General features: G+C 44.0%; 2 protein-coding genes across 8 annotated transcripts in view; one reads left to right on the top strand and one right to left on the bottom strand.

The window, feature by feature from the left end:
- trappc11 (trafficking protein particle complex subunit 11) overlaps positions 1 to 980 on the bottom strand; it is a 32332-nt gene extending 31352 nt beyond the window's left edge. The window contains exon 1 of one of the 2 annotated variants that reach the window (XM_074674806.1): positions 827 to 980. The gene's annotated coding sequence lies outside the window, so the exon portion shown is untranslated. Of the gene's footprint in view, positions 1 to 529 lie in introns of both variants that reach the window. The other variant, XM_074674805.1, reaches the window with a different exon arrangement.
- A 3950-nt stretch (positions 981 to 4930) lies between these two features.
- On the top strand, positions 4931 to 20774 carry rell2 (RELT like 2). 6 transcript variants are annotated; one of them, XM_074674735.1, is made up of 7 exons: positions 4931 to 5222; positions 7540 to 7624; positions 11454 to 11662; positions 13477 to 13539; positions 13816 to 13879; positions 14491 to 14667; positions 14751 to 20774. In XM_074674735.1, exons 3-7 carry the CDS (start codon positions 11464 to 11466, stop codon positions 16354 to 16356), a joined length of 2109 nt encoding a protein of 702 aa, XP_074530836.1. In that variant the 5' UTR covers positions 4931 to 5222; positions 7540 to 7624; positions 11454 to 11463; the 3' UTR covers positions 16357 to 20774. The 6 variants fall into 6 exon arrangements, with proteins under 6 accessions (XP_074530836.1, XP_074530838.1, XP_074530839.1 ...); XM_074674736.1 differs by lacking the exon at positions 4931 to 5222 and adding an exon at positions 5375 to 5723; XM_074674737.1 differs by lacking the exon at positions 7540 to 7624 and having other exon boundaries at positions 4932 to 5222.

Genomic DNA, 20774 nt, shown 5'->3' with positions numbered 1-20774 from the left:
ACATGAAACATCACTCTGATTCCAACCGTGCATTTAGATCTATTTACAGTGCTGATGCATATTTTGTCTAAACGCCACTTTCAGGAAAAAAAAATCAGATCAAGGGGGATTAAATTATGGCGACATAAAATCCTCACAGACCACTGCACGTGAACTGAGAGAGCGTTTATGGAAAACAACTTGCAGGTCACAAGACTTCATGGTTAGCATTAGCTTAACTGGGCTGTGCAGGTGTCTGCTAACAGTGACAGATGAGCTGTTTACATCCCATAGAGACGATTTTATTCCTATTAATCAGTCCTTCGTATTCCTAGACACAGAGACCTATATGACTAATATAAATCTTGCAATCGTTAAAGCAATGTTTACACGAGGCCATGAACAAGCACAGAAAGCAGAAGTAAGGCAACCTGATGCGGCTAATGCTTCTAGCATTGCCATTAGCCCCCTAGCATCCTGGAAAAAAATTATACAAAAAAAAAAAAAAAAAAACATGACACATAGTAAATAGGATCATAAGGTAACATACCTCAGCTCATCACTCAATGTGTCAGTGTAATACTGAGCTGCTCAGTCAGCTGGCTTTGAGTTAGTAGCCAACTACAGATCAGCGTTAAGAAGGTTAAGAGTGCGCTAAAGCTAAAGGGCGAGGTTTGACAACTGAACGGTCGAAGAAACGCCACTGAACCGTGATATAAGGCTGTTCCGCTTCCACCCAGCGCTATTCACAACATGGCAGTTACATGTAAAAGACTCAAACTAGAAAACACCAAAAATAAAACCTCATTCAACTACTACAGTAAACACACAGACACACTTTAGCTACCTGCTAGCTTTCTGTGAGGTAAGCCTTCAGCAGCACTTCCGGCTTGAACTTTCAAAATAAAATAAGATTGGCTGTTTTCCAAACCGCCTACTGCACTAGCAGTGCCTACTATTTTGGCTGAAATTCAGTATGAAGTAGGTAGTATGCGGAAACTTCCAAAATCTGCAGTAGGGTAGAACGGGGTAAGTTGAGCCTGTGGGTAAATTGACCCACCCCCTGTCTCTGCGAAAAGGTACACATCAGTGGTCACATGACTCTGGATTTAGTTAGCCCGCCACATTTCAAGCTCTCTGTGGTGAACAGAAACACATGTTGAAAGGTTAAGTAACTTTTATTCTCCAAAAATCATTTTTGGCATGTCAAAGTAAATTTTCCACATCTCACAAATAATGACTATAAACTCAGAATAATTTTAACTATATTTAAAAAACATACATCGAATGTGTTGCTGAACTATCAATGTATAAAACTGTGTGAATTGTGTAGCTAGGTATTAGCCTGAATTGCTAGGCTAGGTTGTTTTTAACAAAATGGGTCGTGGGTAAAGTGAGCCAAACTGCTTGGGGTAAATCGACCCAGTGATTTAACTTACCCCACAATGAGTCACTAAAGTGTCAGAGGTAAAACATGTTTAAGTGTAGTAATACATGAGTTGTTTTTCTTTCTTTCTTTTTTCTTTTTTAATATGTGTAACATTGTAGACAAGCAAGAATGCCAAGGAAATACAGCAGGAAGACAAACTGGGGCTCAACACCCCTTGAGGAGATGCAGAGAGCAACCAAAGTCTAGGGTGGAAAATCCCTAAGAAAAGTGGCCTCAGAGAGAAATATCGACAGGTCAACCTGACACAGATTCCTAAAAAAGAAAGGGGAGGGGAAGTGACAGTGGCAGGCTACACATGGTCAGCAAACACAAAGAGGGTCTTCACAGAGGAGATGGAGGAAGACCTGGAAACCATGTGAAAAAACTGGCTGACCAGTTCCATGGCCTCACGGCAAAGAAATCCTGTGATCTAGCCGACGAAATGGCAGAAACAAACAATATCTCTGTCACCGAGAGCTGGAAAGCTAAATGATCATCAGGTAGTGTAGAAAAGATCACAATTCAACTCAGGTAAACAGTTGGTCTTGTAGCTAAACAGATTCTTAATAATGTCACTATGCTTTTAGGTCCAGATTGGTTCATCAACTTCAAGGATTGCTACCAAACAAGTCAAAAGGTCAACTCACCCCCATGTGGTTCAATTTACCCTTTGAGGTGGAGCAATTTACCCCTTAGCTGGGGCAAGTTGAGCCATAAAGACCATTTTTTTGAGAGGTTATATTTCAATGACAAATCATCTTTATTTTTTTTTCCTTGCTAGGCGCTCCAAGTAGCTGCCTGTTGCAGCAGCTCTCTCTTCTTTGTCCGTTTCTTGTAATTTTTTTTTTTTTCTTTTTCGTCATCTTTGTATTTGGAGTGGATCATCACTTTGTATGGTTTATTGTTGGTCATGGACACCAAACTTTTAGTGTCTTCAGTGATATTTTTACTACTTTTCTCCTGTGCTTGTCTGGAGATCCTACATGTAACCATTGCTGCATTGTTTACATGTGAAATTAGCTGTTAGCAGCCTGTAGCATGTCAATGCTAACTAGTGTAGGGCTTGATGATTTCCCTCAAGGTGAGGAGGAGGAGGTGAGGACGACGTGCTGGTTCTCAGGTGTGAGCTGGGAGGTGACGACGTGGACCTGTCCTTCCATCCATCGTTGTTGGGAACGTGGGATCCATCTACGGTGGGATGGACGAGCTAGCCGTGCTAGCCCAGCGGCAGAGGGGCTGCCGGAGGGCAGAGTGACATTGTGCTGTTCACGGACGTGGCTGACGGAGCTGACATCAGACGCCGACCCCACATTGGAGGAGCTTCGCCTGCTGTGAGCAGACAGGATCAAGGAGACAGAGACTGAACAGACTGCTGAAGAAGCTCAGTCCTGGACCCTGTGGAGGTGGAGACTGGCTGGGCTGGAGAGTGGTGGAAGGGCTGTCAGCATCTATTTTCTTATGGACCTTTTTGCACTTTCTATACACTTTCTTACTTTTGTTTTCTTAAATGCTGCGGTGACTCCTGAATTTCCCCTCGGGGATAAATGAAGTATTTTCTATTCAATTCTATCTATATTCTATCTATCTATATTATGGATGTGGTCTAATTTTTTTTTTTTTTTCGAATGATGCGCTTCTAGCGGTAGCAGCAAAGTTTGGCAGCTCTCTGTTATTACTCTGCTTTTTTAGCTATTTTTTTATCTTTAATTGTTTCTTTTGCTTATTTTTGCTCAATACTGGACTTTTTTGACAACTCATGGATATGTCTGCTGGAAGGAGAGTTTATTCAAGAGAGGAGCTTCTTGCATTACGATGGAGCAAATCTGGAGGATATCATCCTATTCCTGCTGAGATAAAGAAGCCTTTCCGAGGATGTCGTGCTGGTGCAAAGTTAAAGGCCAGGAGATGGAGATACAAGCCCTTTCTTCCTTCAGTCATCATGGGGAATGTCAACTCTCTGCCCAACAAAAAGGATGAACTGGAGATACTGGTGAAGACACAAAATGTATACCGTGAGTGCAGCCTCATGTGCTTTACTGAGACCTGGTTGAATCAAAACATCTCTGATTCCTGTGTGGATATCCCTGGCTTCACGCTGATACGTCTGGACAGAGACAGCAAAGCTAGTGGCAAGTCAAAAGGTGGAGGACTGGTTTTATACATCAATCAGAGATGGTGTAATCCTGATCATACTACAGTCAAAGTGAAGATGTGTTGTCCGGACATTGAACTGTTGGCAGTTGGGATGAGGCCATATTACCTTCCCAGAGAATTCAGTCATATAATAACAATCCTCGTGTACATTCCACCCAAAGCAACTGCTGAAGTTCCATGTGATGTTATCCAAGAAACTGTTGCCAGGCTACAGACTCAACATCCTGAGGCTCTCATAATAATATCTGGAGACTTTAACCATGTTAGCCTCTCCTCTTATCTCACTGGATTTAAACAGTTTGTTAATTGCCCAACCAGAGTGAACAGAACACTTGATCTTCTATATGCCAACGTCAAAGATGCATACAGTGCCACTGCATTACCACCACTGGGCAGGTCGGATCACAATCTGGTTTTTCAGGCTGCTCTATTTAAAGGTAGGGGACACACTACAGCCAAGTTTCTACCAATGAGCTTTATGATGCATCTTGGGTCTTTTTTTCTTTCTTTTCTTTTTTTTCAGATATTTTTTTAATCTGTTTTTGGATTGACTACAGTGGCACAACGGTTAGTGCCGCAGCCTCACAGTCATCGGTTCGATTCCCAACTCTGTGTATGGAGTTTGCATGTTCTCCCCGTGCATGGGTGGGTCCTCTCTGGGTCCCCCCGATTCCTCCCCATAAACATGCTCACCAGGTCAATTGAGCACTCTAAATTGTCCCTGTGTGTGGCTAGACTGGCGACAAGTCTAGGGTGTGCTCGCCCAATGACGGCTGGGATAGGCTCCTGGACAGGATAAGCTGTTAAGAAAATGGATTGATGAATGAATTCCAAATGCAGGGGGTCGCTGGTCTTTGGACCACTGAGTTGCTCTGATCAAAGAACTAAGTCCAGATATTTTAAATGAAATGATATCATCCCATTCATCCACGAATTAATTATTCGAGTGAATGATGTGTATAAATGTGGGTTTTGCTAATTCTGCTGTAGCAGAATGTAAAAACCTAAGAGACACATTTCCAAATGCCGGATCAACTTTATTTAAATATTTCAAATTCATTAGTGCCCAAAAATAATCCAGTAATTGTTACATGAGTAAAAGATGTGTCGATAGAAGCCTCTTGATTCCTCAGACATAGGACAAAAGTAAAAATGCTCAATAAAAAGAAGCTCTGCCAAAAGCACATCATGTTTGCGGAAGTCATTCTTTCCTGAAGTCAGGTTTTCAGTTATCATCATATCATCCATCCATCATCTGTACCTAGTGCCAACTGTAAGCTCTGTCCCTCGTTGCCCCGCAGCATCTGCTTAGTCAGAAGCGCTGCAGGCATAGTAAACGGCCCCGTGGAGTACAGGACTGTGTGGGTGGGTGGGGCTGGAGTCCATTAATAAAACAGATGGTTGCAGTGTGTTTCAGTGAGCAGCAGCCTCTCCCAGCTGACGCTCCGAATAAACCAAGGTTACTTTCAGACTTGCAGCACAGGCAGCCTATGGCGCAGGCAGAGAGATGCCTCCTGGCTTCTTGTCCCCCTGCCCCCTCAGCACACACTCACATCCTCCCGCTCTCCAAGGAGGACACGGAGCCGACTGCAGCCATGGGACCGCATCCTGCCCGCAGCACCACCGTCGGGGACCGGGCTGCCACTCTGCCTGACTGAAGGTGAGTATGTCGGCTGGATGGCTGTCTGTCAGAGCCACTCTCTGAGTTTCGGTGCTGTGCTGACACATGTCGTCTTTAACCTTGAGGATGCAGACCAGCTGTGAGCTGCTGGGCTGCTGCTCAGCTCTGGCTGGATGAAGGGAAGCTTCGGTCTGGGTGGTCTGTGTGTCCTGTCAGGGAGGACGGTGTTGGTGTGGTCTGGCTGTCAGTGACTGGGTGGGGAGGATGATGCAGTGATTCTGCGTTAGTGCGGCTGATAGCTGAGCGCTAGCTGGGTACTCCTGCGTGGAGCATGACTATCCTCTTCACTCAGATCCACGGCTCCTGTTCCATCTTAGATCAAACTTAGAGGACCAACATTATGTCGGGATGTGTCCAAGTCAGAGCGATTCGGCTCTTTTTTCCTCCTCAGCGTGCTTTAAGCCTGGGAATGTTCCCCGTGCGACCCCAAGTCCGGCCGTATCACTCCTCTGTTGGATAACTTACCACCGCTAGCTAAAGGTAAGGTCACTTTGATTCACAGCCAGCCCAGTTAAAACAGGGCAGTGTGCTTTTAGAAGAGCTAACAGCCTACCCGTAAACCCCCTAAGGTCTGGACTCACGGTGGGTCAAGATGAGACCAGACTTCCTATCTGCCTGATGTTTTGTCTCTGTTAATTTTTTTTAGTAGGCCTAACATTAAAACCTGCTACTGTTTTGGGGAAATTGTCTTGAGATAATGTCTGTAATGATTTGGCACTACATAAATAAAAATTGAAACAGATACACAGTGGCGTGCACAGCGTTTTTGAAGGGTGAAAACAAAAAAAAAGTATACACAAACCAGGGGTAGATCTACAGTGTGGCAAGGGCAGCAACCCCCCCCACACCACCACACACACATTCAAGAGAAGAAGCTTTTTTCTGCCCAAGAGGGCAGGCAGGGCAAGTTGGAAGTTAAACAGCAGGATCCTGTTGAGGAGCATTCACTGTCCGGAAGCTGCTAACTCCATGCACAGCGGTTCCCACTGTAAAGCACTAAAATAAGCATTTAATGACCTCTGTGTGAGGTTGAGGGTTTGACCGAGGCTTTAGTCTCTGAAGGGATTAGACTACAAAACTTTGTGTCACTCAGAACCAACATGGTTTGGTATGTAACAAGGTTATCCCAAGGAGACAGTTCCCATCACTGGGAAAACAACATGGATAGATATAATGATAATTATCTAATTATCCCTCCCCAGGAGAAATCACAGATGTTCATAAACGATTTCTGGAGCCAGTTAACTGAAGGTTGACGTGAAGATGCGCTCAGCATTTATCAGTTTTGAAGATAGTTGTTTCTCTTTGCACAAAAGCTTCCAGACAGAAAAAGAACCTGACTACAGCCCTGTCTGTGAAGCCAACTTAGCCACCTCTCAATCTGAGTTTAACAGAGTTTAAGCTGAACCTTTCCTTTCAGGTCTCTCCACACACATATATATTTCTGTCACCTGGCTCCAAGCAGATTCTCCCAGAAACCTTCACAATCTTACAGAATTTGGCTGCACAATGGCTGCCAATGGCTGAGCCTGTGAGGGGGGCGTTTGGCTTTGCACTTGTGCATCACTTTACTATTTCAGCTAGTAGATTCTCCTTTTCACACGGGCGGTTGTCATTCTCATTTATCAGGTTTCTGTCTCACCCTCTGACCTCTCAGGGGATGTTTACATCACATGTCACATTCACACACTGTTGGTGGCTGCTACAAGTAAGGGACCGTCAGTACCCGCAGTTACTAAGCCCACTCACACATCGCTTTATCGTCCCCAGTAGGAGAACAAACCGGTACTGCAAGTCTTTCATTCCTTCTGCTATCAGGCTGCCTAACCCTGATGGCAGTCTGTTGGACTGACATTTTGGTACTTTTTTGTTTTTCGTTGTTGTAACTGTATGGAACTTCAATGCACTGTTGGGTATCTCCATGATCTCTTTGACCTGCCGCTGATTGTGGATGTGTAATGTAATCTGCTTGACCCTGGCTACGGGAAGGGTCTGTTGAAGGCTGCTGTGTATCAATGCGCTCTCTGTCATGTTCTGTTTTTGTTTTATTTGTATTCTGTTCATTGTTGTCTCTTTTTGCTGTCTGAAGTTTGAAGCCAAGGTGGACTGCAGAATCAGAATTGCCCATTGAGATAAATAAAGTTGTCTAAACTAAACTAAACTAAACTAAACTAAACACCACGAGCACACCAACGAGGGCAGTCTGGGGTAGGGTGTGTTGTGTGCTGACATCTGCTTACGAAGAAGACTTTAACGATTTTATCCTTACTGACCAAACTATTTATTCTATTCAAAGAGGCTGTGAGGAGGACCTGTTTGCAGCATCACCTTTCAGCCCAGAGTCCCCTGCACACTGTGGTGAAGACGTGACTCTTAACAAGGTGTGTGTTTGTTTTGGAAGTGATTGGAGATCAGATCTTCTTTTTAACTCATCTTTTCTTTGTTCAGGACAACTTTTTTACCAGATACAACGCCACGAGGTAAGGTATTTATCAACAGTTAGAGCTACGCTTTGAAACATGACAAGAAGAAAACTTTGTCAGTTTGTAGCTGGCTATATGTAGCTCTACTCACAGCTTGGTGCTCTGAGACGTGTCTGTAACGTAAGTGTATCCTGGTAATGTCCTACCAGTGCTTCACTGTGTTTTAGCATTTTTGGATGAAACATTGTTTTAACAGCGCCTTAGCCTTTAGCTCATGCGCTATCTCTCTCCTGTTTCTCTTTCTCCTGCTCTTCTGTCCTTTTCTGTCTGACAGTTAGACTCCAGTGTCCACCATCACTACAAAATTAATCACAGTTTTCAGCAGAGAAAAACTTCATCAGCAGGTGAAGTGTTGTCATAGGGACTGTGGCATGCTGTAAATCAGTCTGGACCTGTCCAACCTGATCAGGAAGCTGAGAAGTAGCATTTAGGAATAAGCTTTATTGGTGCTGATAGTCCCATTTTAAAGTGTAGATTAGGATCAGGCAGATATCTAGAAGGGAGACTTTTTCAAAATCACTGAGAAACTCCTCACAGAGTCTTTAACATTTTGTAATTCAATAAAGACAACAGCCCTGCTCATGAATTCTGTAGTGTCTACAGTGCTATATTTGGCATGTTTATGACTGCACCATGCAGGGGGTCAGATTTTCAGATCCAGCTCTCACTGATTAGTTTTACTGCATAAAACACACAGACCCACCTTCTCCAGTCAGTCCTGATGCAGGGGGACTTTTTGAGATCCCTATGATGTCTCTAACAAGCCCTTTGACATCTTAACTGATACACAAACTCACACACACACTCAGCCATCCTTCTCCTTTGGTGTTTTTGCCTGTCCTGGGTGAGACACTGCAGTGCTGGAAAGTACACACAGAGGGAGGAGACTCTGTGGAGGTCATGAGGATGCTGAGTCATCTCTTTTGACTCTTCTGTCAGCTGTGAGGGAGATTAAACGCGTCAGGGTAGGTGCCTTCCTCCCAACATCAGATTAACCTGTTACAGCCAGTGGTTCTTACAGGGAGCAGCCAAAAACCTACCTTTGGCCTGGTTGAGGTTTACAAATTGATGAGATAATAACTTGAAGACCCAGCTGATCTCTTTGAGTGAAATGAATAAAGTTGGAGGTTCCACAAACGGACTGCATGGAGGTATAAAGTACTCAGACTTGATCTTTCTGTGAAGGTTTACCGTAGGACTGCTGTCCAACACGGACCGGCAGATGCTGCTTTGGGTCTGTGACTTCAGTGGCTTTGACTTTCTTTCTTGTCTTTCTTTACAAAGTGTTGGTATGTTCTCACCAGACGCCGTCTGAACATTTCACTGTAGGAAACCCTGTTGATGGTTAAAAGTACAGACTGCCACACAATGAACAGTTTACAGTCTGGCTGAGGGCCTGGTTTGAACAGGGGGTGACCTGATTCAGGACGCATCGTTTCTTTTATTTGTTGATCTTTTAGCTTCGTTGTAAAGTTTTCTGGCTCACATTTATTCAGCTGCTTTAAATGACTAACAAATTACTGTGAATTTGCTGAACATTGATATGTTACACTGCGGGGGGCACAGACTGTAGCACAAATGGCACAGACTGGCTCTCTGCGTCCAGTGGCACATTGTTTTTTATTTTTTCAGCTAACTTTCAAACACCACTACTGGAGCAGTAGTTAAATGGGAGCACAGACAGCCTGTGCCCACCACAGTGTAACATATTTATGTGCAGCAGGGCCTCACATCCACTGTGTTCCCTCCTCACTCAAGGTTACTAAACACCATCACAACAAAAATGACTTTGCTGTAAAATAACGGTCAAATACTGTCAGTAGGGGAGTGCTATCATCACTTAAACAGCCAGCATTTCAGAGAGAGTACAGCTGATAACTCCGTGTGTGTGTGTGTGTGTGTGTGTGTGTGTGTGTGTGTGTGTGTGTGTGTGTGTGTGTGTGTGTGTGTGTGTGTGTGTGTGTGTGTGTGTGTGTGTGTGTGTGTGTGTGTGTGTGTGTGTAAAGAGAGAGGGGTGTACAAAAATGCTGATAAGCCAGCAGGAGGACCATACTGATAAGTTCTAAATGTATGACTAACAGTTTACACTGTGAGTGTCAACATGTTCATCACCCCATGTTGATGAATCATTCAACAGTGTGTGTGTGTGTGTGTGTGTGTGTGTGTGTGTGTGTGTGTGTGTGTGTGTGTGTACATTCAGATATGTATAAATGTGCAGAGGTGAAGAGTGTGTCAAATTGTTAAACTGGTCTAAGTTTGATGGTCTCCTGCATGCAGAGGTGTGTTTGTCAGAGTCTCCTTCAGGGTCACTGAGCCTCATTCTCTGTAGATAGTCAGAAGAGGTGGGGCTGAGGGAATGCCCTGACTTCACAGGAGGGGCAAACACTGTTGCTATAGTTTGTTATTCAACGCACACACTCCATTTGTCCACCACGCTTCAAGATTTTTTGCTTTTTTTACTCAGATTTGTCTGACTCTCATATGTTTGGATGTATTGACTTTTGAGGGCCTGGAAAATGGTAAGACCTGATTATTTGTAAGCTATCAGAATTGAAAAAAAGTGTAAGTTAACTGTATGATACATAATTTGTGTCTGGAAGGAAGATTAGAGCTGGGGCCCAGAAAATAGCAGGAATGTTTCCCCACTCTTTCTCTCTCAAATGATTTCATCATTTTAGCTGACATAAGGCTCAAAGTGCTTCATAGACTTTGGTGAATAGTGCTCTGTTTTCACTTTGTAGTGCTGATCAGTCAGGATTTAGCAGGCTTTGACGTCTGCAGGAAAATCAGCCTGTATAGAGAGCAAAAGCAGGAGGAGCACAATCCCCGGTAGAGACCCATGGTTGTTAATGTGAGGACGGTTCTGTTTTTCTGTTTATAAATGGATATCTGCATGAAGAGCAACTAACCGTCTGCTCAGGATCTTCCATTCACACTGAGACAATGATCTGTCTGATGCTGAGCCTCTAAAGACAATCGGCATTTAGATTTCCTGACTTCCTGGATGCATCAGAAATGATGGCTCCACCTACACACAACAAACAAACATCTCCAAAGCCATTTAATTCTCCTGCTGAGGACAGACCTGACAGCTTCACCCTTGACTAATCTGTACCATGGTGTTGGTATTTTAGCAAACTGAGCAAGAAAATCCCCAGGAACTGCTGTAGAAAGAGTCAAGTAGAAGCGTCAAATATTTTATCGAGCAATACATCACTATACTTTAACATCAGATATGATATCCATATTTCAACTCTTAATGTCAATTTTTGTAAAAAAAAAAAAAAAAAGATAAAAAAATATAAATAAAAATAATATTTCAGTCAAGTTGGAAATAAAATACGACTTCCTCACCTCAGAGAAGTCTCTGTAGGTCTCTGCAGGTCTCATTGTTTACAGCCGAACTCAGACCCACCTCAGACAGGTGCACCAGTGCTGCAGTGTCCTGGGATGAGACGTTGAGCCACAAACTGTGCTTGGTGCTGTGGTCAGAGAGCACTAAAGAGAGTGGTATATTCACACAGGCTCTAAAACATTTATCACCTAGCAGAAGGAATGTGTACATCATTTCAAAATAAAAGTACAGTTCAACAGGAAACAAGGAAACCCAATCCAAACCTGACCCCTGGACCAAGAGCCTGTGTGAGCCTTTAAAGCAGACAGGATGGACTAACACTGGCTCATCCTAAAGGGCTCTAACCTCTCCTTCTTTGTCTCTGTGATGCAGGTGAATCATTATGAGTGAACTGGAGGCCTCAGGGGAGGGGGATCAACCCCCACCTTACATTATCTTTGTGGTGGTCTTCCTCTTCTTCATCACGGGACTGCTAGGCTTCCTCATCTGCCACCTGCTGAAGAAGAAGGGCTACCGTTGCCGTACTGGGGACATTGAGGATGAGGAGGAGGAGGAGGAAAAGCTAGGGGTGAATGCAGAGGGTGAGTCAAGGAAATGAAACTAAAAACTGATCCAGAACGGAGGAATTAGTTCAAGAGCCTAAAAGTCCTAACAACAAGTCTAGAGTCCTAACAACCAGCCAGGAAGGGGCTGAGACAGACCACACTCAGTGTATGATGGGAAATTTAGGATCAGGATGAGCTACAATGGAGACAAAGTGAGATCAAACACTGTTTGAGACTGAAGCTTTCTAAAATCTTAATGTTCAAACATTTTCCACCTTTAAGCTATGGCCCATTCACCCCTCCCCTCCCTCACCCCACCTCACCTCCTACCAACACGCCCCCTCCCTCAGAGCAAGAAGCCGGCCAGCAGAAAATGTAACAAACAGACAGTCATCCTCCTTATTACACACAGTGGGAGCTTTTTCAATTGGACCGGCGCCATCAAAACCATGAATTAGCCGGAGAAGCAGGTCTGACATTGTCACTGCCAGCTGATCAGAGCAGAGCTGACTGTGGGCGGGGCTTTACCTTTCTCGACGTGTCTTCACCAGCTCAGTTTACAATGCTAAAGATGTGTGGCTAACTTATGCTAACATCTATTGACAGAGCCGACCTATTCAGACCAGCAGCGTTCAGTCAGTAGCCAGTACAGGCTCAGACTAACCAGAGTTATTCAGCTGACATCTCCCACTGTGGGAAACAAAGTCATTACCCGTTCAACAGACACTCAGCTGTTTCAGCCGCGGTCTTTAGTCCCAAATCCCTCTGCAGCTTTTTCCACCGCTCATACATTTTTTCCAATATTCAGTCTATGTCTGCACCTGTATCACTCATAATTCTTCCTTGCTTCAGCCTTTTCCTTGAAACTTTTTCATTTTCTTCCCTTCCCTGTGGAGGGTAACAGTAACAGCTTCCTGGTTTTGGTCTCTGGCTCCATGACGCTTCAGTAGCTGAGCAGCTAGCTGACATAAGAGGGGTAGTGGGGAAGGACGAGGTGAGACCATGAGCATGACAGTGCGAAGCGAGGGAGACAGGGGATTGGATGGACAAACCCAAAATGAGGGGAACGTCGGTTTGGATTGGTTAATAATTATACTGTTTTTGGAGCTAATGTACTGAGTACAGTACAGTGTTTTCAAAGATGGACAAGTCATCGAGATAAAAAAAAAGCCCATTCACACATACACACACACACACACATACACACACACACACACATACACACGCGCACACACACACGCGCACACACACACGCACACACACACACGCACACACACACACACACACACACACACACACACACACACACACACACACACACACACACACACACACACACTTATGTGACATATTATATGTATACACATTGCACACTCACCTATGTAGTTGGACTCACACACCTGTGTTATCTCCTCTCATGGCCGTGTGCCATGAACTAACACAAACAGGAAGTGATGAAAAGATTAACTCCCTCAGAGCCAATATGATGTTTGTACACACAAACATTTCTGTTCCTGTGAACACACAGAGACTCAAGGTGTACGTGAACAACTGAATGATAACAGCCAGAAGGAAAAAACCTGCTCGGGAAAAGCCCCAAGGCCAGTTTTCTATTTACACGTGGATTCATTCACAAAGCACAGGCTGAATTTACCCAAATCTTTGTGATGTCTCAGTGATCCACGGAGATGACAGTAAACAGACTCATCCAGGTGTCTGTTGACCAGATTATAATAACTAAAATGTCTTCTAATCTTGTAGATTAACTGGAGTTTGATGCTCTGTGGCTGTGGACTTCCCCTCACTGTCACACATGACTGAGTGGATCTGTTTGTTCTGCTGTGTTTCAGATGATGATGAGGACAACCAGGACACAGTGGAACAGATCCTCAAATGCATCATTGAAAACGAAGGTAATGAGTCAAAAATCTTTGGTTGGCTCCTTGAGTGTTATTAACCTTAAAGTTTGTTTCCCTCTGCCACACGGTCCTGCCTGTATCAGAGCCCGATAGGCTAAGTGAAAACATTTGTTGATGTTGTGTTGAATGGTCCTACATTTGATGGTCATAGTGCATAATAAAAACTCTTAGCAGCCCACAGTTCAATCCGTAAATCTTAAACTTTACATGAGATCTGTGTAAGGGTGCATATTTTTCGACTCTAACTTGGAGTTTTTGCCTTCTGTGCAGCTAACATGGAGGCCTTTAACGAAATGATAGGAAACCACAATGTCTGTGTTCGTCATGACCCCAGGTAAGCTTTAAAACAGCCTTTAGATGTGTTCTGATACTGTCAATTTTTGTTGAACGCAGATTTACTTGATTATCCGAGGTTTCTTCATGGGCCAAAATGGGTAGCATGTAGCTAACTCTCTATCCATCTGTTACTCTGACTTATTGTTTTAATGAGCACTGATTTATGGCCCATGCTCTTTTGGATTGCTCTTATTGGCCCCTTTTGTAGCTTCTGGGTCTATCCCAGGACCTCTCTGAGTCTGGGACTGAGGATATCTCCTGATCAGCTGGTCTAACCACCTGAGCTCTGTTCCTTCACTGAGTAGAGCTGCAGAAACCCATTATTTTATCACTGGACAGTTCTGTGGGTGATTGTGGAAATCAGTGGAGTAGTCTGAGTAGTGTTGCCTGCTCAGCACTATTTTTGCAGTAACTGCTGAAAAAATAGATTTTTATTTGGTTTGTTTCAGGTATACAAAGTATCTGAAGCTTACTGTGAGCGTTCTTTAGATATCTGTGTTCCTCAACGTGTCTCTGAGGCTATCGGGGCTGAAGAGCTGTGTTGTGTGATATGATAAAACAGGATAAAGCCATGATCAGGATTTTAACAACCATATTTTTGATGCTTAGGTTGCGGAAGGAGTCTATTGGTGGTGTTCCTCCCCATCTCCACACAGTCCACTCAGGCACCGACCACAACTCGTGCCACCTTTGTGCTCAAGTCAAATCTAAGAAAGGTCGACGCCACAGCAGGACTCCTCGCTTCAAACAGCGCCCTGGAGAACAGACTGTTTTCTCTGTGGGCAGGTAACTACACACCATCACACAAGCTGTCCAGAATCCATTCAAAGAAAGTCAAGCTTCATCCTTATCCAATCATTTCCTCTCAGGTTCAGGGTCACTCACACTGATAAGAAGCTTCATGGAGGTCCCAATCCACTAGTCAGTTCAGGAGACCAGCTCGACCAATCACAGGACAGCGAGGAGCGTAAGGGAAGTGGCTACAACCTAAGAAGCATGTTCAAAGATGTCCGACCCCCTTCAGAGAGCACCAATGGGGTAGCTCCTGCTGCTGGGAAACGCAGGAAGAGTTTAACCATCTTTGGGCTGAGGCGGGGGAGTGATCCAGTTTCTGTTAGAGTAGGAGAGGGGACAGGACGGGAGACCACAGGTGTTAGATTTGCTATTCAGCAGCAGCCTGCAGTGCTGGAGGAGCTGTCACAGGGGGAGAACCGTGGGATTCCCTCTGAACCTGAAACCCAACCTGAAACAAAGCAGCTGAAGAACCAGAGACCCTCAGAGGGAGTTTCACCCTCTCCCCGAGGTAAGAACCAGGCCAGTGACTCTGAAGCTACTCCGCCCCCGCCTGCGCCTGAGCAGACTGCAAGGACAGCAGAGAAGCCCAGAGAACTGGAGGTGAAGCTACTGGAAGCTGGAGTAGGCTACCATCCTGGGCCTTTGCAGACCTCCACCCCCATCGCCCCCATGTATGGACCCTTGATCTCAGCTGGTCAAGCTGAATCCTATCCTAGCACAGACTATCCAGTTACACAAACCCCTCCTGACCAAAGCTCAAGCCCAGATCTGGAACCAGGTGTTGGTGCTAACCTAACTCTAATAAGCTTAGGATCCTCTCCACCCTCTTCACAACCAATCAGGACCCATTCTTCAGTGTCGTCCTTGAAAACACCTACCTCACCGCTGGCAAACACACCAAGCCCCAAACTTGGCTCAAGAACTACACTACCAGAGGCCTCAAAGACTGGTTTTTCCCCTACTCTCACCCCGAGTCCTAAACTTCCATCAGGCCACCCATCACTGTCCTTTGGACTAAGTGCTAGTCCATCACAGGTCCAGACCCTCTCACCTGATTTAACAGCTGGCCCCAAACTAAACACTATGCCAGTGTCCCCGCAAACCCCCTCCTCTTGTGCAGACCCCGACCAGTCCTCTGAACATTCACTTCTTCTGACCAAAAGGGAAGCTGAGTCCAGCCCCTGTCCTGGAGAGGAAGGAGAACCAGGGGGCGCCACAGTAGTGAGGACAGAAGAAAAGAAAGAAAGAAAGAGGGCTGGGATTCTCAAAAAAACTAAACCTTTATCACTCGAGGGAATTCCCAAAGAGTCTGTCCACTCCTCTCCCAGAGAGCAGCTCTCTGAAGACAGACCTGCCAGTTTGCTTCTGTCCCCCCCCAGTCCTTTGTCCCCTGCCTCGCCCAGAACAGGGAGTGTGACCATCGTCAAAGCCAGCCCTGACAGCAAGAGAGAGTTCTCTGTGGTCCGCATGGTGGAGAAAGAAGAACCCTGCAATTTCACCAAAGAACAGGAGGGAGAGACTTCTGAACTTGAGGTTGAATCGGTTCCTGGTGTTGGAGAACCCAGAGGAAATAGTGGGGGGGTTTCTGGAGCAGAGATACAGCCAACAGCGGGCCCAGGAAAGGATGATATGGTGGAGATGGAAGACATCAGGGACTGCAAAGTAACTCAGAAGAAGTGAAAGGAAGGGAGGAACAGGGACTGAGCTCTGGAGTCTCAGATTGAGCTCATGAAGACGTGAGTTGGAGGAAAAGCTCCACTCAGCTGACTTCAGCAAATTAGACAAAAAAAATCAGTTAAAGCAATCATTAACCTGCCTCTAATCTTTGAACCATATCACTGAGTATCTGACAGCTGGCCCGGACTTAGCAGCTGAAGAATGTACAATCACCAGTTCAGTCTTCCACTTCAGGATCCAGAGGACTCCATGCTGTATGTTCTGCTTTTCCCATATGCCTCCTATACATGCCTCCTATACATGCCTCCTATACATGCCTCCTATACATGCCTCCATCATTGATGACAGTGATCAGAACTTAGCAAACTTTGTGGACTGGTCATGCCTCTCTGTGAGTCTAGGGGTGTTTGCTTGAGTTAATTCTCACTGAGCGGCTGTGCTGCAAAGATAGCTTAGCTAACCTTAATACAACATCTAACATCATTACTGTTCATGTTTGAGGGCATTATTCCTTAGTCACTGTTTTTACACCTGCTGTTATGAAGCTTTTTAGAAATATTCGCTCTGGTTTGACTGGGGTCATCCTTTCAGTTCGGTCTCTTTGTGCACTTAAGAATCAAGATAAATACAGAAATCAACACCAACATACTAAGAAGCCTCTTGAAAAGGGGAACTTTCTATGCTATATGTACAAAAAATGACTAGTCACACACTGCAATTATCTTGTGTTCGTAAGTTATTCAGCTGTGAGCACTGGAAAACTTCTCTGAGTCTCTGAACTCACAGCTGATGAACTTCTTTTAGTATTTTCCTGGTGTGCACTAACTAACCTGGTGTTTCTTTTGTATCTTTTGCATGCACAGTTCTTTAGTAAGCACAGGATCATTATGTGCCTACATGAGTAAACTTTACTTTTTGTAAGTCTACATACACAGTGCAAATAATAGAATAGAACAGAACAGGATAAAAAAATACTTTATTTATCCCTGAGGGGAAATTCAGGAGTCACAGCAGCAATCAAGAAAACAAAAGTAAGAACATGTGTAGAAAGTGTAAAAAGGTCCATAACAAAATAGATGACGACAGCTTGGCCATCATTCTCCAGTCAGTAACAAGCATCATCAGGTTTTACCTGGAGTAGCTCTCATGTAATTGATATTACCTTCAAGAAAGACACGTTCAATACCAAGCTGTTCTGAAATGTGTGTATGATGAGAGTTGATTTCCATTGTTAAGCTGATAAAGTGCGCTATTATATGAAGACACTTGAAATCTAGATAAATTGTTGTTGTTCAGCTTTTCTAGTCCCTGTGAGGAGTTTCTCCGTGATCCTGAAAAAGTCCCATTTCCAGATAAATGCCTCATCGTAATCCACATTTTAAAATGAGATTATCAGCACCAATATAGGTTGATCCTAAATGCTACTTCCTAGCTGCCTGATCAGGTTGGGCAGGACCGGATTGATTCTTGGCATGTCAAAGTCTCTGTGACAACACCACGCCGGCTGACCAAGTTTAGTAGTAAGAAGAGAGATCTGTCTTTTTCTCTGCTGAAAACGATTTCTGTGATTAATTTTGTAGTGATGGTGGACACTGGAGCCTAACTGTCAGACAGAAAAAGGACAGAAGAGCAGGAGAAAGAGAAACAGGAGAGAGATAGAGCATGAACTAAAGGATTATACATAAGCTAAAGGCTAAAACACAGGCTTAAGGCTCACATACAAGCTATAGACTTAAACACAAGCTAAAGGCTAAAAGATGCATCAAAGACTAAAACACATCACATCATAAAATGCAGGCTAAAGGCTAGAACATAAGCTAAATGCTAAAAGACAAGCTAAAGATTAAAAAAACATACCAAAGGCTAGAATACGAGCTGAAGGCTAAACACAAGCTAAAGGCTAAAACGTAGTTTAAAAGCTTAAACACAACCCTAAAGCTTAAACATGAGCTAAAGGCTAAAACACAGTTTAAGCTGGTTATGATAATGTTCATTCCAACCCACATGCAGCAGTTAACTTTAGAATCTATCAATAAAATGAAAAGTGAGGTTACGTTAGCTCTGCTTGGTGAGGTTGGAGTTGGTAGATGAGCTCTGGTAGAACATAACCAGGATTTACAAACGTTATACGTAACAGACGCGTTTCACAGCACCGAGCTGTGAGTAGAGCTAAATATATTTGGCTACTAAACTACGGTACAAACTGACAAAGTTTGCTTGTAGTCGTGTTTCAAAGCGTGGCTCTAACTCTACTAAAGTGGAGTAAAAAATGAATCACTCTCCAATCATTTGCTCTAGAAAAAACACACACCTTGTTAAGAGGCACATCTTCACCACTGTGTGTGTGAGACTCCAGGCCAAGGGGGGGTCACTAAAATCCAAATTGAACAGATCCTCCACACAGTCCATTTAAGTACTGTGCTGTGTTTTATTCTGAAGGGATAGTGTTTCCCTTTAAAAGTGGGATCCCATGAGACACGGGTCAGTGGCGAGAGTTTTTCCTGCAGCTGCTCATTGTGAGCTCCTCCTCTGTTGAGAAACCAGATGGAGAAACATATTTGGAAGGGAATCTGGATTGGATTTCTGTTGTACATTTAAAACCTCTGGGGCCCCAGAGGCTCACTGACCAGACCAGAGGGAATGACCAGACAGGGGTCAGAGATCAGAACTGTTTCCTGGTCTTCGTGGGAAACAAATCAAGCTGTCTACTGACCCACTTCTGATCTCATCATTTTCTTTGGCTCCAAGTTTCCATTTCAACCATGCTGTTTGTGAGACACCCCGAAGGTTTCACCAGTGACTCTGATACAACATTGTATGCTGTCCCTGTCCACACACACACACACACACACACACACACACACACACACACACACACACACACACACACACACACACACACACACACACACACACACTAGCTTCATGACTATAGTTCTTCTCAGTTGATCTGGTCATTTTCTCAGATCAGAATTGAAATTCTCAAAACTCCTTGTTCAATCTTCACTCCGTTGTGTCACTTGTGCTCATGGATAAAGCAGTTTCTCATTTCTTTGAACAAGTTACAGATGCTTTGGGACATCCATGAAAATAATTATGTACAATTCTCTGCTGTTTCCTACAAATTACAGACACAGACATGAAGGATGAACTTAGAAATTTGATGAACTTAACATTTTTCAGGTAATCCATGGTGTTTTTCTTTTTGTATAATCTCTCCTGAAAATTGCACTTACTGTTTGACAAATAGCAAGGATGATTTGAGAAATGGACCAAAGCAACTGAGAATACTGTAAACAGCTGGGACTCCAACATGTTGCAGCTTTTCTCAGTTTCTTTGGTTCATTTCTCAGATCAGAATTGAAATTCTCGAATCTACTTGTTCAATCTTTACATCATTGTGTCACTTGTCCGCATCAAAAAAGCAGTTTCTCATTTCTTTGAACAAGTTGGGACATCCATGAAAATGATTATGTTGAATTCTCTGCTGTTTCCTACATCATCAGCTGCTTATGTCATGTTGATCAAAATGGATTATCATGGTTCTCTGTTGAATAGTCTCATCCCCCACGACAGTTAGTCATTAGTTCATCACATAAGTCTTTACATACAAAAAGATTGAACAGGTTATCATATTATGTCAAACATCTTCCCATACAATTACATTTGTGTTTTTCAACCAATGATCAACCAGTTTTCTGAAATAGCTCAAAGGTTCATCTCATAAACCATCAACTCGCAGGTATGTTTGTGTACTTTCCTCTGTACAGACAGTGGCAACAAATTTCCTGTAAAGGAAAATAAAGATCTGTCACACCTGTAGACCATGCTCTCAATCATAAGCTTACAACGACCCAGGTTGGTTGAAGGATGTAGCCAAAAGCTGGGAGAACAACTGTGTCCTCAATCATTCAGACTTTGGGCTCTAATTTTGTGGCACAAGCCTGGCGCAGCCTGCACAGTGTTAATTTCGTGCTGCGCACCGCCGTGCACTGACAATTTGACAATTTGGTAGACCGTCTGCGCAGACATGGGTGTGACTGCACGTCAGGGGGAGGTGTCAGCAGATTCATGTTGGCGCAGTGACAATTTCATGCCAAAAAAGTGCGCTGAAAGCTCACCAGCTCCAACCTGGTCTATCCTCCGCAAAGCGGAGCGCACCCTCTGCAGCTGTAATTTGGTGACAGGCGCACATGTCATCAAAGCCTCAGAGGCAGGTTTCCAGAGTGTCAGGCACATTTTAATGCAGTAAACAATCACAGCAATCACTATTTAATGTAACTGTCTGAACCAGCATATACATTTATATCTATATTAACTGTCCCGTCACATCTGATGTCAGATTAAAGCCGTTTGTCATAATGGAAAGTTAACCTGACGGCAGCTGGAAGTTTGATGCACATCTTACAACTAAACAATAA

Source organism: Halichoeres trimaculatus, unplaced genomic scaffold, assembly GCF_033239565.1.
Source record: "Halichoeres trimaculatus isolate MK-OKI-2021-1 unplaced genomic scaffold, fHalTri1.1 fHalTri1_scaffold_7, whole genome shotgun sequence".
Taxonomy (NCBI): domain Eukaryota; kingdom Metazoa; phylum Chordata; class Actinopteri; order Labriformes; family Labridae; genus Halichoeres; species Halichoeres trimaculatus.
The sequence above is the reverse complement of the archived record's forward strand: the minus strand, read 5'-3'. Positions and strand labels throughout refer to the sequence as shown.